General features: G+C 41.7%; 1 protein-coding gene across 3 annotated transcripts in view; it reads left to right on the plus strand.

Moving 5' to 3' along the window:
* The window catches only part of Ptpdc1 (protein tyrosine phosphatase domain containing 1), a 52,751-nt gene that overhangs the window by 22,928 nt on the left and 13,806 nt on the right, over positions 1-16,017 (plus strand). For 2 of the 3 annotated variants that reach the window (XM_048432970.3, XM_087896578.1), the window contains exons 3-6: positions 11,243-11,414; positions 13,593-13,673; positions 13,888-14,006; positions 15,859-15,996. In XM_048432970.3, the coding sequence (XP_048288927.3) occupies positions 11,243-11,414; positions 13,593-13,673; positions 13,888-14,006; positions 15,859-15,996 (510 nt within the window). Of the gene's footprint in view, positions 1-10,511; positions 10,813-11,242; positions 11,415-13,592; positions 13,674-13,887; positions 14,007-15,858; positions 15,997-16,017 lie in introns of those variants that run through there. The other variant, XM_048432969.3, reaches the window with a different exon arrangement.

A 16,017-nucleotide genomic window follows, 5' to 3' on the forward strand; every position in this document is an offset into this window, starting at 1 on the left:
GAAAGCTTCCTCTCTCTGCCACTCACCCCCAGCACACTGCTGGGTTACAGGCTCATGGAACTACTCCAGATCTTTTAGGTTCTGTGGCTTTTAACTAAGGTCCTCATGTTTGCACCACGAGTACCCTTAACCATTGAGCCATCTCACCAGACCCAATTTTACTTTCTTCTAAATAAATTATTATGGTTTATAATATTTTTATTCTTTGGGGATTTCATTTTTGCATACAGTATATTTTGATCATGCTCTTCCTTTCTCCCTCTGATTCTTCTCAATCAGAAGTGTTTAATATATTTTACAATTATTTGTTTTGTATGTATATGTGTGCATGTATGTGCATCATGCCATACATGTGTGGAGATCAAAGGACAACATGCTTAAGTCAGCTCTTTCTTCCTGTTATGTGGTCCCAAGATGGTACTCAGTTTGTCAGGCATGGCAATGACTGCCTTTACTCACTGAGTTATCTTGGGTGCCCCATTTTACTTTTTTTTTTAAGCAATGTATAAGTGTCCAAGTTCTGTTTCTTCATCAGTTTTAGGTATTGTCATTATTTAGCTGTTCTAGCCAGTGGAGAATGACATTTCTTTGTGGTATTTTGTTTTTACGGTGCTGGGGAACAAATGTAGGCTCTTGTGCATGCTATGTGAGCACTTCTCGCTGGACTATAGCTCCAGTCCCTCTTTATCTGTATTTCTCTATTGCAAATTGCATTTAGCTTTGGGCCAATAAAGAATCGAGGGAAGCTAATCCATCTTGGTAATGGTTATATCGTTTCTGTGCTTCTGTCACGTGTACATTCTCCTTTGCTTGAGTCTGTGATGTCTTATTCACTTCCTAGTTCAATTGTTAGGTTAAAAGAAAACAGCTTAAGGGAGGAATGGTTCATTTTAATTGATGGTTTCAAAGGATTCAGTCCGTCATTGCGTGGTCCCAGGTACTTGGACAGAACATTGCATGGGGCGAATGTGTGGCAGAGGAGAGCTATTCTTCTCTTACTGCACCAGAAAGCAAAGGAAGGAAGAGCAGACTAAGAGCCCAGTATTACAGAGGCACAGATGAAGGACCTGCTTCCTCCAGCTAGGCCAGCCTTCCAGCATTCCCACAGCCTCCCAAGATATGGCCACCAGCTGCAGACCAAGTGTTGAAAACATGGCACCTCCACTTGGCCTTTATACCCTGCTTGTCATGTGCTTGCTTCCTGTAACCACAGCTCTCATTCCTCATGATGCTCAGTTTTCCTCCTCTGTCCCACTGCCTGGTTTGTGTGTGCGTCCTCTCTCTTTTCTGTCTCATTGATCTGTCTGTCTCACTTCCAAGCAGTGCCATCCTGCTGTGATCACTATAGAGGATTCTTTCCAGTTAACTTTTTTTTTAAATATCATTGTAGCTATGACCTGTGACTCCCAGTAAATTTTAAATAAGCTTGTATATGTCAACAACAGCAAAAAAAAAAAAAAACCAAAAAAAAAACTGGCAGGAGTTTGTTAAGAATTAAATTATATAAATGAAATTAAGGAGATTACCATCTTTACTATATTGACTCAATCTATAGACATAATGTCTACATTTACTTAATATTATTTTATCAGAATTTTAAGTCTTTCAACACATAGAACCTTACATTTTTAAAGAAGTTTATACTGGAGTGATTTTTCTCTGGAGTGTTTGTATACAACGTTATGTCAGTGTCAGAAGGCTGGACACATGGACAGGTACCAGGTTAAAGTGATACCTCATCCATTTGTGTGTATCAGCTTCTCCAGAAGTTTATCAGTTATATCAATTAATTTTTCCATAAAGCCAATAGAAAGCTGCCACCGTTTTCCTGTTTTAAAGTTTGTATGTTTGTTTTTAATTTTTGCCCTTCTTACCCTTCCAATACTTGCTCTGTGTTTTTGTTTCTCATACCTTCCTTGTGACTGTGGTTGGATTGATTTGAGATCATTCCTCTTTAAAATGGAATAAATTTCCTTTATTACTGTCCCATGTAATTCAGTATGTTCCATTTTCATTTTGATTCAATTCTGTGTTATGTAATTTCCTTTGAGACGTTCTCTTTAATCCATAAATTAATTTATAGCTTTGATATTTAATTTCTAAGTCTTTAGAATTTTTTTCCTGTTGTCTTTCTGTTAGTGATTTCTAGTTCAGTTTCTTTTTTGTTGAGAGAACATTCAAAGCTTCCAGTTCTTTAAAAATTAATGCCAAGGAATGTTATAATTATAGTTCTTTTTGAATAATTTCAATGTTGCATATCTGTTGATCATTTCCTCTCATTCAAGTTGTGATTTTCTTAATTCTTGGTGTGACAAATGATTTGTTACAGATTTTTGGATCCTGCCTTTTGTTTCTTCTTACTTTTCAACAGTCTCCTTATGGACAGTCAGCTACAGCTTCCTATGAGATGTATCTGCTCGGCCTCCCATGACATGTGGGTGGGGTAGAAGGGCAGCTTTCCTCTGCTCTGTTGGCACCTTCATGGTAGAAGTGGGGCAGTGCCTTGCATGGTCAGGTTGCCTTTGAATCTTGTAAGATTAGCTCCTTGAGAAATGAAATCATGGTCTGGCCCCACTGCCACCTAGGTTAGATGGGAGGTGACTCATGCTTTGTTGAGTTGTGGTTGAACCTCATTTCCCTGCTGTGCCTTGTGAGTCACTTTCTCACTTCCCCCCTTCTTTTCTAATAGATGCCAAGTAGAATTGGGGGCTCAGCTCCTCACTGCACCCCACTAACACCAGGGGATAGGAAAGGGAATGTATACCAGCTTATATCACACCTTTCTTCTCACTGACAGAAAGTTAAGGTGGAGGAGGCTCAGGTTCCCTGGGCTCCATTGACACCAGAGACAACAGTGTGAACTAGCCCAGCCCTGCGTCGTGCTTCATTGTTTCAGTCTTGTTTCTACCAGGAGAATGTGTAGGTTTGTCTCCCTACTACACCTCAACAAGACCAAAGATTGGGCAAAGTAGAGTACTCACCAACCATAATTTGCACTGCTTTCTTTAGTCTTCTTGATGCTGGGTGAAGATGGAAGCTCGACTGAGGAACTGATGATATGGGAGGGGATGGCAAGCCTGTTATTGACTAACTAGCTGTGCATCAGGCTCCCGTTAGGACTTGCTGCAGCAAAATGAGTGTAGAATGAAAGACACTGCTTTCCAGAAGAATTGCCACATTGTCTGCTTGTGCTTGATAAGGATGGGAAAATATCTCTGTCCAGCCTATCGCTTTAACCACAGCAGGCAACTCAAAGTGCCACATCCTTCTTTCAAACAGGATGCAGCGAACTAGCTCTCTGATGAATCCTCTGTGCCACTCTGGTAGATTTGCCCCTTCTGATACACCTGATTGAGTTGAGTCCTTTTTTTCAGGGTCAGGATATTGGGGCGATGGACAGCTTTCTGTTTGTCCCTCTGAAACTGGAGTAAAGGAAACTATAGCAGTCATCACCCCTCCACCGCTTTCTCCTCCTCTGCAGCAACCCTAAGAACTACCACTCAACTTTCTGTTTCCACACATTTCTTTTTTTCTGAACATTTTGTTTTAAACAGAATCATACAATATGTAGTCTAGTGATTTACTAATATCACCTGACTTGATGGTTTTCAGAGTTCATTTTTTCTGCATGTGTCAGTACTTATGGTCTCCAGTAGCATAGATAATAACTATATTTTAAATGTACCAGATGCTAAATGTTTGGGTTGCTGCCATGTTTTGGCTGTTCTGAGTGCTGATTGTCCAGAGCTGTGTGTAGACTGTCTTCACTTACTTGAATTTCTAACTAGGAGTAAAGCCTGGTTTATAAGGGCACTTCATTTACTCACGTAAGGGCCTGCTGGACTGTTTTCCAAAGAGGTTGTTCAATCTTAAATTCCCATGGGCAGTGAGGAAGGGCTCCTGTCTATCTATTGTCACAAACACTTGGAGCTGATCTGACTGTCCAATTATAGCCATCCTGGAAGGTGTGAAGAGATATTTCATTGTGGTTTTTATAAACATTTTCCTAATGACTCGTAGTGTTAAACATCTTTTCATCTATTTATTGATCATTTCTGTATCTGTTTGGGATGTCACTTGCTAGTAGGAATTATTAGTATAGAATTGACATATCAAAACTTCACCATTGTAAAGAAGGCATTGGATGTTATTGTAAGCATAAGGCTGGGCAGTGTGCACCACTGCATTAACCCAGAGCATTTGGACAGACTAGAAAGGAATCTTGTTGTGACCAGAAGCCGATTCCTAGTCCGCTGTGTCCCTGGTTCCTGAAATCACTTACCTTTCTACCCCTATAGATTTACCAGTGAATTTTTTTATTTTAGCATAACTAAAAGCAGTGTCTTATTTAAGCAAAGTAGTACTTGATCCTTTTTATTGCTGGGTAATATTCTATTACATGAATATAACAGTTCATTAATCCTTTTGAGTTGAAGGACACTCCGGTTGTTTCTGCTTTGGCTTCTATGAATAAATGTTGTTATGAATATTTATGTACATATTTTTCTGTGGGTATATTTTTATTGTTCTTGAACACAAACCTTGGGGTGTAATTAAGATGTGGTAACTGGATGTTTAACATTTTGAAGAATTATAGCCACTAAATAAATGTTTTTTATTTGCATTTCCCTACTGGATAATGATGTTGAATGTCTTTTCAAATACATTTTGGCTACTTCTTTCTCTTCCTGGGAGAAATGCCTATTCAGATTCTTGGTCCATTTTGAAACTGGGTTGGTCTTTGTTTTGTTGTAACAGTTGTTGTACAACAGTTGTGTCTGTTGTAAGAGTTCTCTGGACTCCAGTTTATTAGATTCTCCTTTTGTTCTTGCTCTTTCTCATTTTTTCCCTTGTAAATCTTGGATTTCTCACTCACTTCAAGTTCTTCCGTGCTTGTTACATGAATCACATTTCTCTGTTTTATGCCCAACAATAAATGCAATTACATGCATGTTGTTTTATATAGTCCTTTTAAACTAACCAAAAAAGGGGAAAGCAAACATTTATACTATGTGATGTGCTATGTCTTTTATATTTTATTAACATTTAATTTACCAGTGTCCCTTCTTATTACTGGCTTGGGTTACATGCTTTCAACTCAAAGAACTTTGTCTAGACCCTCCTTAATGGGCCTGCCACACAACAACTTCTGTTTCTGATGATCTGAGACTGTCTATATTTCTACTTCATTTTGAAAGATGATTTTTTTTGAGACAGGGTTTCTTTGTGTAGCAGCCCTAGCTGTCCTGGAACTAGCTCTTGTAGCATCGAACTCACAGAGATCCACCTACCTCTGCCTCCCGAGTCCTGGGATTAAAGGTGTGCATCACCACCCCCAGGTGAAAGATGATATTATAAGATAAATTTAAGTGCTTTATTTTCAGCAAATTGAATATGTGTCCCTCTATTTGAGGCCTCCATTGTTCCTAGTAAGAAATTAGGTATTAGTTTTATCGGGATTTTTTTGTAGGTGAGGAGTAGAATGTTTATCTTGAGAAGTCTTACAGACCCTGTCTGGATGTGGAGCTGTGGCTTTACCACGGGGCCTGTTGAGCTCCTTCAGTGTGCTGTGTGTTTATTCACACCTCCATAGCACCTGGGATGTTTGAAGTTATCATTTCTCCATTCTTTTTTTTCTCTTCTCCTATTTTTCTTAGTTTCTTGGTATATTATTTGCATATATGTTGCTGACCACATTTTATGAAGACTTTGTTCATTTTTCCTATTTCCTTATTTTCTCTGTTCTTCCATGTATATAATTTCTGTTTTCAAGTCCTCTAATTTCTGGGTTTATGTCTGCTGCTGAATTTCACAGTATATATTTTGTCATTTCTATACTTCTGCTCTTCTGAATTTTGATTTGCTTATTTTACTACTTCCCCATGTCTGATTTTCGTGCCTTTCCTGAGATAGGCCGACACTACAAATGAAGTAGAGTGGGGCAGTCTGGCCTTGGTACTCTCAGCATGCTCAGTGGGGATAGAAAAGACTGGTGAGGAGCCAAATAGATGCAAAGACTGACTGAGCCTGTGAGCACAGTGTTGTCAGATGCCAGCACAATCCCGGTTAAAATCCCCTAGGCATAGAAAAGAAAAGTCTACCCACATTTTAAGAAGAATCTCAAAGACCTCCAAACAGGCAAAATAATATTGAAAAATAATGAAAAAGAGTTATTTCCTAATTTTAAATCTTTTATACAAGGCTACATTAATCAAAATAAAGACAACTATGCAGTGTAATAGAATGAAGAACCCAGAAAGAATCCCTGCATATATGATTATCTTTATGTCTGTGCATTCACCCATGGAGGTCAGAAGCCAGCTGACACAACACTAAGCCTGGTGTGGTAAGTACCTTTACCAACTGAGCCATCGCCCAGTCTGTTTTACTTGGTTGTGATGGGGATTAAACACAGGACCGCAGGTTAAAGGTGTGCACCACCACCACCCAACTACATGGAAATATTTTAGTATGAGTAATTTTTTGAAAAGCCATATTTTCCACAGACACTCAACAGATGAAGAGGTTTTTACAGAACAAGCCCTACTCCTTGAGTGTCCCTTTCCTGCATTATCAGCGTGAATGTACAGACTCAAGAACCAGCCTGCCTGTTGCATCTCACTCACTCCTAACAGCTATTCTGTTTTTCCTCCTCTGACAATACATTGTCTAAATAAGCACCCAGAAAAGATGTTCCGTTTCCTTTATTTAATTTTCTTCAAAATTACAGGAAACTGCCCTCAGTACCTGTCTTACTCCTCTCTCTACTTCCAAACATGCCATTAGAAAAAGAAAACCTGAGGCCAGGTGTGGTAACACACACCTTTAATCCCAGTACTCAGGAGGCAAAGACAGGCAGGCAGATTGCTATGAGTTTGAGGCCAGCCTGGTCTACAAAACAAGTTCCAGGACAGCTAGAGCTACACAAAGAAAACCTGTCTCCAAAAATAAAAAGAAGATCAGCTACAAGAAAAATCAGAGAAGCAATACCAGATATAATGTACAGGACCACTCGTGCCTCTGGGCTCCTCCCACAGCCTCTGCATGAGAGTGTGGTAAAATTGCTATGCCGGGGCCTCAGCTAAGGGCCTTTGCAGCCGCTGCCTGTTTGCAGCTAGGCATGACCAGCTTAAGAGTAATAAGGAGTAAAATGAGCTATTTTATACAAAATGCAAAAGTACACATTCTCTTGATAAGCACAATGAGAGCAACAATCTGAGTAAGTGCTGCCAAGTGAGCACGGCCTTTTCTTCTTTAGCTGTTCCCGTAGGTGGTTCAAATCCCAAGTATCCAGTGCCAGGCCTAGTTCTCTGAGGACTGGTCATTTCCTTATGTCCAGGGTTTTAGACAAACCCCAAAGCTGTCCAAGGGAAATGGTGGCTACCTGCTCACATTCTTAGGTCCACACAGGAGCACACTCAGGAGCGTGGCAGTGAGGCTGACTTCCCAGCTCTGTTCTCCTTTCTGAGACAGGCCCACTCCCTACAAAGCAGCCACTGTTCAGCTGTTCGTTCAGAATGTTTGCTGTTGCTGGGTCAGAACTGTTTCTCAATAAGCATTAATTCTAATTCATCCTCAACAACAACAGAACAAACAAAAAACATTCCTTGAACTTCCAGAACATTCCAGAACTTCTCATATTCCTGCTGCATGTGATGGTTTCTAGACCTCTTGCTGTAATTTGTCTGGGGTCCTTCTCTTCCCGTCACAGAGAGATGCTGACTATAGCAGCCATCTCTGTCACTTGTTCAGTCTCAGGTCCCCTCTGCCATCTGTCGCTGGTGTCCACTGAAGTTGTTGTGACTGAGGTCACTGATGACCCATTTGAAGTAGACACTACAGTTCTCTTCTTTGCCGAGCAGTACATAACACACACCCTGAGTTTTAGTTGTTTGGCATCTTTCAGAGGATTTGTTTTCATTTTGAAGCAGTCTGAAACTTGGGGAGGTGGGAGAGTTGTAACATAGAGATGTTTTTCTTGAATTACTTGGGTGTGAACTGCAGACATGACTCTCTATTACTCTCACAAAGACATTCTCCCCACTCCGCATATCAGCAAATTAGACCGAACTATCAGAGCCTTCCCTCTGCTCTCCAGCTTTACTCGAGCTTTGCAGATTATCCCAGAAGGGTTGTTGATAGTCCAGGGGCCAACCTCTAGGTCCACACAGTATTTTCTCTCCTGTCTCTTTCACATGTTTCATGGTAGGACACACTCCGAATTTCCCTGACTTTGATGACCTCAGTATTTCTGAAGAAGACAAGCAAGTTATGCTACCGAATTCTCTCACTCTGAGTTTGTCTATTTCATTAGGATTACAGTCAACAAACCATAGTACTTATTGCTAAAAAATTGAACTTGCAAACCAATGTCCGCTTGTCGTATGTGTTCATTACTATCCTTTTACTTTCCACAAGGACTGCTTGGGTTGTCAGTTGAAGAATGAAGTTCATATACGGATAACCATACCTACTATGTATCAACACTTGTACTTACTTACGTTTGTGTGTGTGTGTAGATGTGTATGCGGGATGTATCCTTGGAGGCAGGTGGGGGAAGGGGGCTGCATTTGCCTACCCAGTCCGTTTTTGCACCAGGTTACCCTCCCTTAGGCCCTAACACAGGCTTACTGCGCTAACATGTCCAGTCAGCTCAGCCGTATGCGGTCTCTGTGTCTGAGGTTAGCCCAGTTCTCGGGATTTTACACCACTTAAACCATCCCTTTCTTATTCCCACATCAGATGACTTTGGAGTGTTAGTACAGTTAGAAGCAGAGCCACTTTTGAGTCCTGTCCCCCCCCCCCGCCCCGACATCCTTCAGTGCAGCTTCCATTTCAGGACACACTCACTGACTGGCACCTCCTCCCTGTTGCCTTGAATATCTGCGCCTGCCTCAGAGTTTACGGGTTTCTCTCACCACCTGTGCATGGGTTCTGTGTGAGCCAGATGAAAGATGTGCTGGCCACTTGAGCTGGACTCCCAGCACCACGTTGGTGCCATAGCAGTCCACCCCTTGGCATGTTCCCCATCCACAGCTGCTGTCTTCATGAGTCCACAGTGAGCTTCCCGTGCTGGTCTCTTTCAGACTCTCCATGTGCTGCCAACTCGGAAGTCTTCTCAGGCTCTGTCACCAGAGTAGCAAACACACAGCTCGCAGGGCCTCCTGCTTTTAGGTCCATCCTTGCTTTCTGGCGGTATTCTTTATGCTCTCCTCTCCTGCAAACCCTGTGAATCTGCTCTGCAGCATTCTAAGTGTCTAGTGGGCTTTGTCTAGGATTTTTCTCAGGCCATTCTTCCAGGCAGAGCAGCCGCTTTCTGAATTGGTGTGTGTGTGTGGGTGGGGGGGGGACCTTTTCCGTTTCTGTATGATATTACAGATAAAGTAACAATTGAAGCATCAAACTAAGACTTCTCTGTCCCTGTCTTATTTCACAAAAGTACATGATGCCAGGGATATGACGGTGGAAACTGAGCAGCGTAGATTAGAGCCTGATCTGTAGCAGTAGTTATGTTTCCATCCGCACACCCCTGAGATACCATTTGTGCAGAGAGCGCAGGAGAGAAAGCGCGGGCACAGCCTGACATTAGCGAGGGAGGAGGCGGACAATAAGTGCTTTGCAGTTGTTGAGTTTCTGTTTTCTTTATAGCCTTTATTCTCAAACTGCCACCTCCCCCTCATCCAGTTCCTTTAAAAATGTGATACTTTAGAGAATTTTATTCAAATGCCTCCGCTGAGACTTAGAAGCTGTTTTTCCTCCCATAGCAACGGAAGGCAGAGGATTGATTGCAGCTGTGAACTTTGGAAAGGCATGGCTGCTCATAGTCAACATTGCTTGCAGCTAAGTTGTTCCCAACAGCGTATAACCAAGAATTGGGCTTCGTTTCTGAAATCAAAATGAAGCTAACTGTCTTCTTAGCTCTAGAATGTCTTGATTTGTTCCATTCAAGTGTTTTGTGTTTTTTTTTGGTAGTATATATAATATATTGGTAGTATATAATATAGGTAGTTTGGTAGTATATAATATAGGAAGGTACTTGGTTCTGACAACTGAAAAATCTAATAATGTTGTAGGATCTAGCATATACTGTTGAATTACAATAAACTTTTTTTCCTGTCCTGTTCCAAAGAAAAGTAGAATTTTCTTTTAAAATACCTGGAGACCAGCTATGAAAGGCATAACAAAAATTAAACTTTTTAATGTGTGTAGAAGGCAATGTCATAAAAATTTTAAAACTCAACTGTATTTTGGAAGTGATTCTTCGAGGAGGCAGATCTTTAAAGTGTATTTGAGAAACAAAATAATCTAGACATAAGGACAATCTACTTTAAATGCATAGTATTCTTCCCTGTGTTTGAACAATTTGTCCAAAACACAATTGGTTTGTGTAGGATTTTTGCCTGTTCACATGTAAGTGGGAATCAGTAGTTTCTTTGTTGGTCGCTATGGAAACGAATCAGCCTATCCTGAAAAGCTCTTAGATCATACAGAACGATGCCTGTGTCTCAGTGTAGCTCCTCACTGAGCAAGCCAGAGCTGGCTTCTGTCTGCCTCCAGCTCTTGCCTGCCAGGAGTCAGTGAGTGCCATGCAGGTGCAGGACCCATCCCGGAGGCCCTCGGCTGTGCACTTCCTCAGTGCCTTCCTGCAGGGCCGCCGGCACTCCACTTCTGACCCGGTCCTGAGGCTACAGCAGGCCCGGCGAGGCTCTGGCTCTGCCACCAAGCTGCTGTCCTCATCTTCTGTCCAAGTGATGGTGGCTGTGTCTTCTGTCAGCCGTACGGAGGGGAATCCAACTTTTCCTGAGAGAAAAAGTAAAACTCTTTCTTATAATTTGCTACCCTTTGTATCTAAGTGTAAGGAGTGGGAATAGGCTCTAGTTGTGTCTGTACTTTTAGAGTATTGACAGGTGATTCTGTGTATGCTTTTGACTCTGCTCAGGCTCAGACCAAATGGATGTGTAAGAGGAGATAAAATGATGGCATGATGTGTGGTGGTTTTGTTGCTGTTACAAGTATAGTTTTAGACAAAATTCATCCTCTTGAAAAAGATGAGCTTCTGCTTTTTCTTTTCTTTACCAATATAGTATATAGAAATTATTGCACGTGAAAGCTTTTTAATATTACATGAAGGGATTTAAACTGGCTTACATCTACAATTCTGAGGCAAAATGCAACTGTTTGCCATGTTACTATTCTACTGGGAGGATAGAAGTTTGAACCTTACTTTCCTTGTATATTTTAGAAAATTCAGAACGCCCAACACCAAAGTACACAAAGGTGGGAGAACGTTTACGGCATGTCATCCCTGGACACATGGCATGTTCTATGGCATGTGGTGGGAGAGCATGTAAGTATGAGAACCCAGCACGCTGGAGTGAGCAGGAGCAAGCCATAAAGGGAGTGTACTCCTCCTGGTAAGTATGGCTCTGGGTCTTGCACATCTCTGTAGGAATGCATGTGAGGATGCATGTCTACAGGCAGGCAATGTGAAGATGTGGGCCTTGAATTCAGGGGATGCTGCAGCCATCCCTGGGTTTACCAGTAGGCCACCTGTGGGATACTGACCTACTCAACCTTAGTTTCTCATTTGTAAAATGGAAATAATTAAGCTCAAAGCCTTTATATTAAGTGAAATGATATTCACAGTTTCTTCTTTATTTATTGATTTTTATTGAGCACTACATTTTTCTCTGCTCCTCTCCCTACCTCTCCCCTGACCCTTCAATCCTCCCCCAAGGTCCCCATGCTCCCAATTTACTCTGGAGATCTTGTCTTTTTCTTAAATTAATGGATAATTAGATAGTTCTTAAATTTCAGAAATTGGTGAAAACAGTAAAAATATTCAGCTATGCGTTTGAGAAAATTACATGTGCAGTCCTAGTCCTCGGGCTTGTGCAGTTCAGCATTCACATCTGAGTGTGATTTATCTGTTATTATGAAATATACTCTGGTGTTCCTTGACAGAAGAGGCACAGGCTGCCAGTTCAGCAGGCAGCCCATAAGATGCTGGCGTGGTTTCTTGTGTTTAAGCACAATTAATTCTACACTTAAGTCATCCTGCCTTTCTTAGTGGCAATGAGCTAGTTAGGTATGCACTGTGGTCTCAAAAATATGGATAATCAGAGCGTATTTGAGCTGGGCATAGTGGTGACTGCCTTTATTCCCAGCACACAGGGAGCAGAAGTAGACAGATCTCTGTGGGTTCAAGGCTAGCCTAGTTTACATAGTTAGTTCCAGGACAGCCAGGGCTAAACAGAGAGACATTGTCTCAAAAAACTCAAAAAACAAAATCGTATTTGGAACACTCTTAGAATTTACTGTTTAAAAAGAGCTTTGCTCATGAATTATTTTATACAGCAAGAATCCATTTTTAAGATCAGATGTTTGTGGACTGCTTATTTGACTTGCTGTCTCTACTTTTTCATGTTGAATTTCCGGTACACCTGTGGTGACACAGCCTGAGGTCACTGTTGTAAGTGTTCTGTGTGAGTCATGTGCAGCCTCATGACAATAATGGCCATGAGGACACCCTCCTGAGTCAGAGTCGGGTGAGCAAATGTCCGGTGGAGCACAGCTCACACGAACGCTTTGCTCGCGTGTCAGCTCTCCACGTGAGCTGGCCCGTCTCTGCCCTCTCACACCAGGTTCCATCTCAGTCTTTGGGAGTACATGTGAGGCTCTACATGTTGCTTCAGAGGGGGCATTGTCTTTCGGATGCTGACCTGCCAGTTTCGTGTCCCTGCTTCTCCTCTGAGATTCATGAGTCACAACTTGCAATAGATTGCCTTACACATCTTTTGCCTTCTACTTGATGACAAATTTGAACAAATAGAGTAAAGCTGGAGGTCTCACAGGAGCAGCAGGCTTTTTTCGGCCTTGTTTATGGCCAGCTGTTTATTGACTCAGTCTGCTTTGTTCATAGATACATTCAGAAGCATTTAATTGTAGCACAAGGCACTTTGCTACTAGATGTTTTCAAATTATCACTAATATTCATAAAATCTTATGAGTTGTTAATGCCATTTTATTGGTATCCTAGAGAGATGAATTAATATGCTTCACAGATAGAAAGCAGAAAAACAAAAGAGCATTTGAAGTTAGGTCCAACTGACTCTGAACCCCCACCTTCTTTCTTTGCTAAATTACAGCATCTCAGTATTTATTTATAGCCACAGGCCAGGACTTGTGCTATATTTGTACGTCTACATCATCCTGAATTCTCACCCCAACCCTGTGTGTGTCTGGCCTTATTACCCCGTTTCACACCTCAGGTAACAGCCTCCTAGGTGTCCTCCATTTAGTTGACTGACCACTTTGTCGCAAGGTGAAGTGCCCTTCCTGTCCACAAGAATCTCTCTAGAGTCCTTGGAGACATTTTGTCAGAATCCATAGATGACTTAGGTCATGAAACCCCCTACTCCAGGGGATTTAAGGAGCTACAAGGTTTCTCAGAGTTCAAATTGTGATGCAGAATTGAAGGCAGATTTGTGTAAGAATATAGAAGTTATTGAAATGATAGGGGAAAGTTGCTGACCCTATCAGGTAGAATGCTCTGAGTTTTGTGCATCTCAGCAGTCCATACCTATCTTCAGGGTCACTGACAGTATCCTGGCTATGGCTCGCCCGTCCTCTGAGCTGCTGGAGAAGTATCACATCATTGAGCAGTTCCTCGGGTAAGTACGCAGCGTGCACAGCTGTAGTGAATACGTTCAGCACGCTTTTCTTTCATTGACTATGGCATCAAGGGAAAAGGACTTTGCTTAAGAAACAGGCCGTGAAGAGCTGATTTTAAAAAAAGTTTGAGAGCAATTAATAATGTCTTACTAATGCTGAAATCATTTCTAATGACTCCAGGTCCTTATAACCAATTTCTCATTTTCTTTGAAGTCATGGCATAAAAACAATCATCAACCTGCAGCGCCCTGGTGAGCATGCCAGCTGTGGGAACTCGCTGGAACAAGAAAGTGGTTTCACGTACCTTCCTGAAGCCTTCATGGAGGCCGGCAGTAAGTCCCTCTCCATCCTTATCAAGGACAGTACTTAGAGACTTTTGTCTCCCAGGCTCTTAGGTTAAAGAGGTAATGCTTATCAATAGAATCTGCATGGTAGTGGGCTTCTAATTTCACTTTAAATGAGCTACCATTCTTTAATGTTGCAATTGTAAGTAGTACAGGGTTTCTTTTCCTCTAGGAGTGGTTGGGAGGAAATACTGCAGTAAAAGGCTTCTGTTTAGTTAGAGCCTGCACCGTGTCAGACATGATGGCCTCATTTTCTCTTTACAGTAGTTGTGTGACTCTGCTTAGGCTTAGAGAGTTATCTGCTTGTCTGGGATCACATAGCTTAGAAATTCCAGTGAGGATTGGAAGTTGAATAATTTTTGGCCCCATAGGAATATGTCCTTGTGGCCAGCCCAGAGCTCCTCACAGGAGCTTTGGAGTAGAGTCCACTCAGCGGGGTTGTTGAACCAGGCTGAGCAAGATGAGCAGGTGGGCTGGGAACGTGTACTTACGAGGCTTATGTCTAGCCAGCTCTAGATATAGATATATACAGCCATTTATTAGTCTTTTAGAGAATTTCTATTCTTAAACAAGAATACATGTTATTTACCTCCACCTTAATTTTTAATTCTATTCTAATTCTTTCCATCTGCACTAAAGCAGAAAATATAGATAATAAAGAATGTACTTTTAAGAAAAGTTAAACTTACTGGAAATATAAAAATCCTGTTATATGGGCATGGTGGCTCACACCTTTAACCCAGCACTCAGGAAGCAGAGACAGATGGATCTCTGTACATTCAAGACTACCCCAGTTTGCATACCAAGCTCCAGGAGAGCCAGGGCTGCACTGTGAGTCACTGCCTCAAGAAATAAAAGCAAATAAAAAAGCCTGCTTCTTTTTGTTGTTGTTTGTTTTGTTTTCTTTTGTTTTGATATTCTCATTTATTAGGGTTTGTTTTCCCTTCGTTCCATGAATTTGGTTTTTAAAATTAATTAATTAATTAATTTTTGACATACCAATCCCAGTTCCCCCTCCCTCCTCGTTCTGCTGCCTCCCTCCCACCACCCCACCTTCCATTCAATCCTCAGAGAGGTTAAGGCTTCCCCTGGGAAGTGAACTAAGTCCAGTCCCCTCTTTGAGACAGGACCAAGATCCTCCCTGCATGCCTAGGCTGAGCAAGGTATGTCTACATAGAGAATGGGCTCTGCAAAGTCAATTCATGCATTGGAGTTAGATCCTGGTCCCACTGCCAGTGGCCCCATATACTGCCCAAGCCACTCCACTGTCACCTGTATTCAGGGGTCCTATTTGGTCCAATACAAGTTCTCCAGTTGTCAGCCAGGAATCAGTGATCTTCAGTAAGTTCAGGTCAGCTGTTTCTGTGGGTTTCCCCATCATGGTCTTGACCCCTTTGTTTATATTATTGCTCTTCCCTCTCTTTGTCTGGAGCTCAACCCAGTGGTTAGTTGTGGATCTCTGTATCTGCTTCCATCTGTTTCTGAAAGACATTCTAGCTTCTCACTTATGAGTGAGTACACACTATATTTGTCTTTCTGGGTCTGGGTTACCTCATTCGGAATGTTTTTTCCTAGTTCTGCCCATTTGTATGCAAATTCCAAGGTGTCATTGTTTTTTACTGCTGAATAGTACTCTATTGTGTAAATGGATCACATTTTCTTTATCCATTCTTCGGTCGAGGGGCCTCTAGGTTGTTTTCAGGTTCTGGCTATGACAAATAACGTAAGCCTGCTTCTTCAGTGAAATCTCTGTACCTTGTAACTCATTTTCTTCAACTGTCCTTGCAAGTATTTTTAATGCATATTAATTTTGTTTTTCTTTTTCTCTTCCATTGTCTAGTTTATTTCTACAACTTCGGATGGAAGGATTACGGCGTAGCATCCCTCACTGCCATCCTAGACATGGTGAAGGTGATGACATTTGCCCTACAGGAAGGAAAAGTGGCTGTCCACTGCCACGCGGGTCTTGGGCGAACAGGTGAATTCTAAGAAACTCAAA

This window comes from Myodes glareolus, chromosome 14, assembly GCF_982192425.1.
Source record: "Myodes glareolus chromosome 14, mMyoGla1.1, whole genome shotgun sequence".
NCBI classification, from domain to species: Eukaryota; Metazoa; Chordata; class Mammalia; order Rodentia; family Cricetidae; genus Myodes; species Myodes glareolus.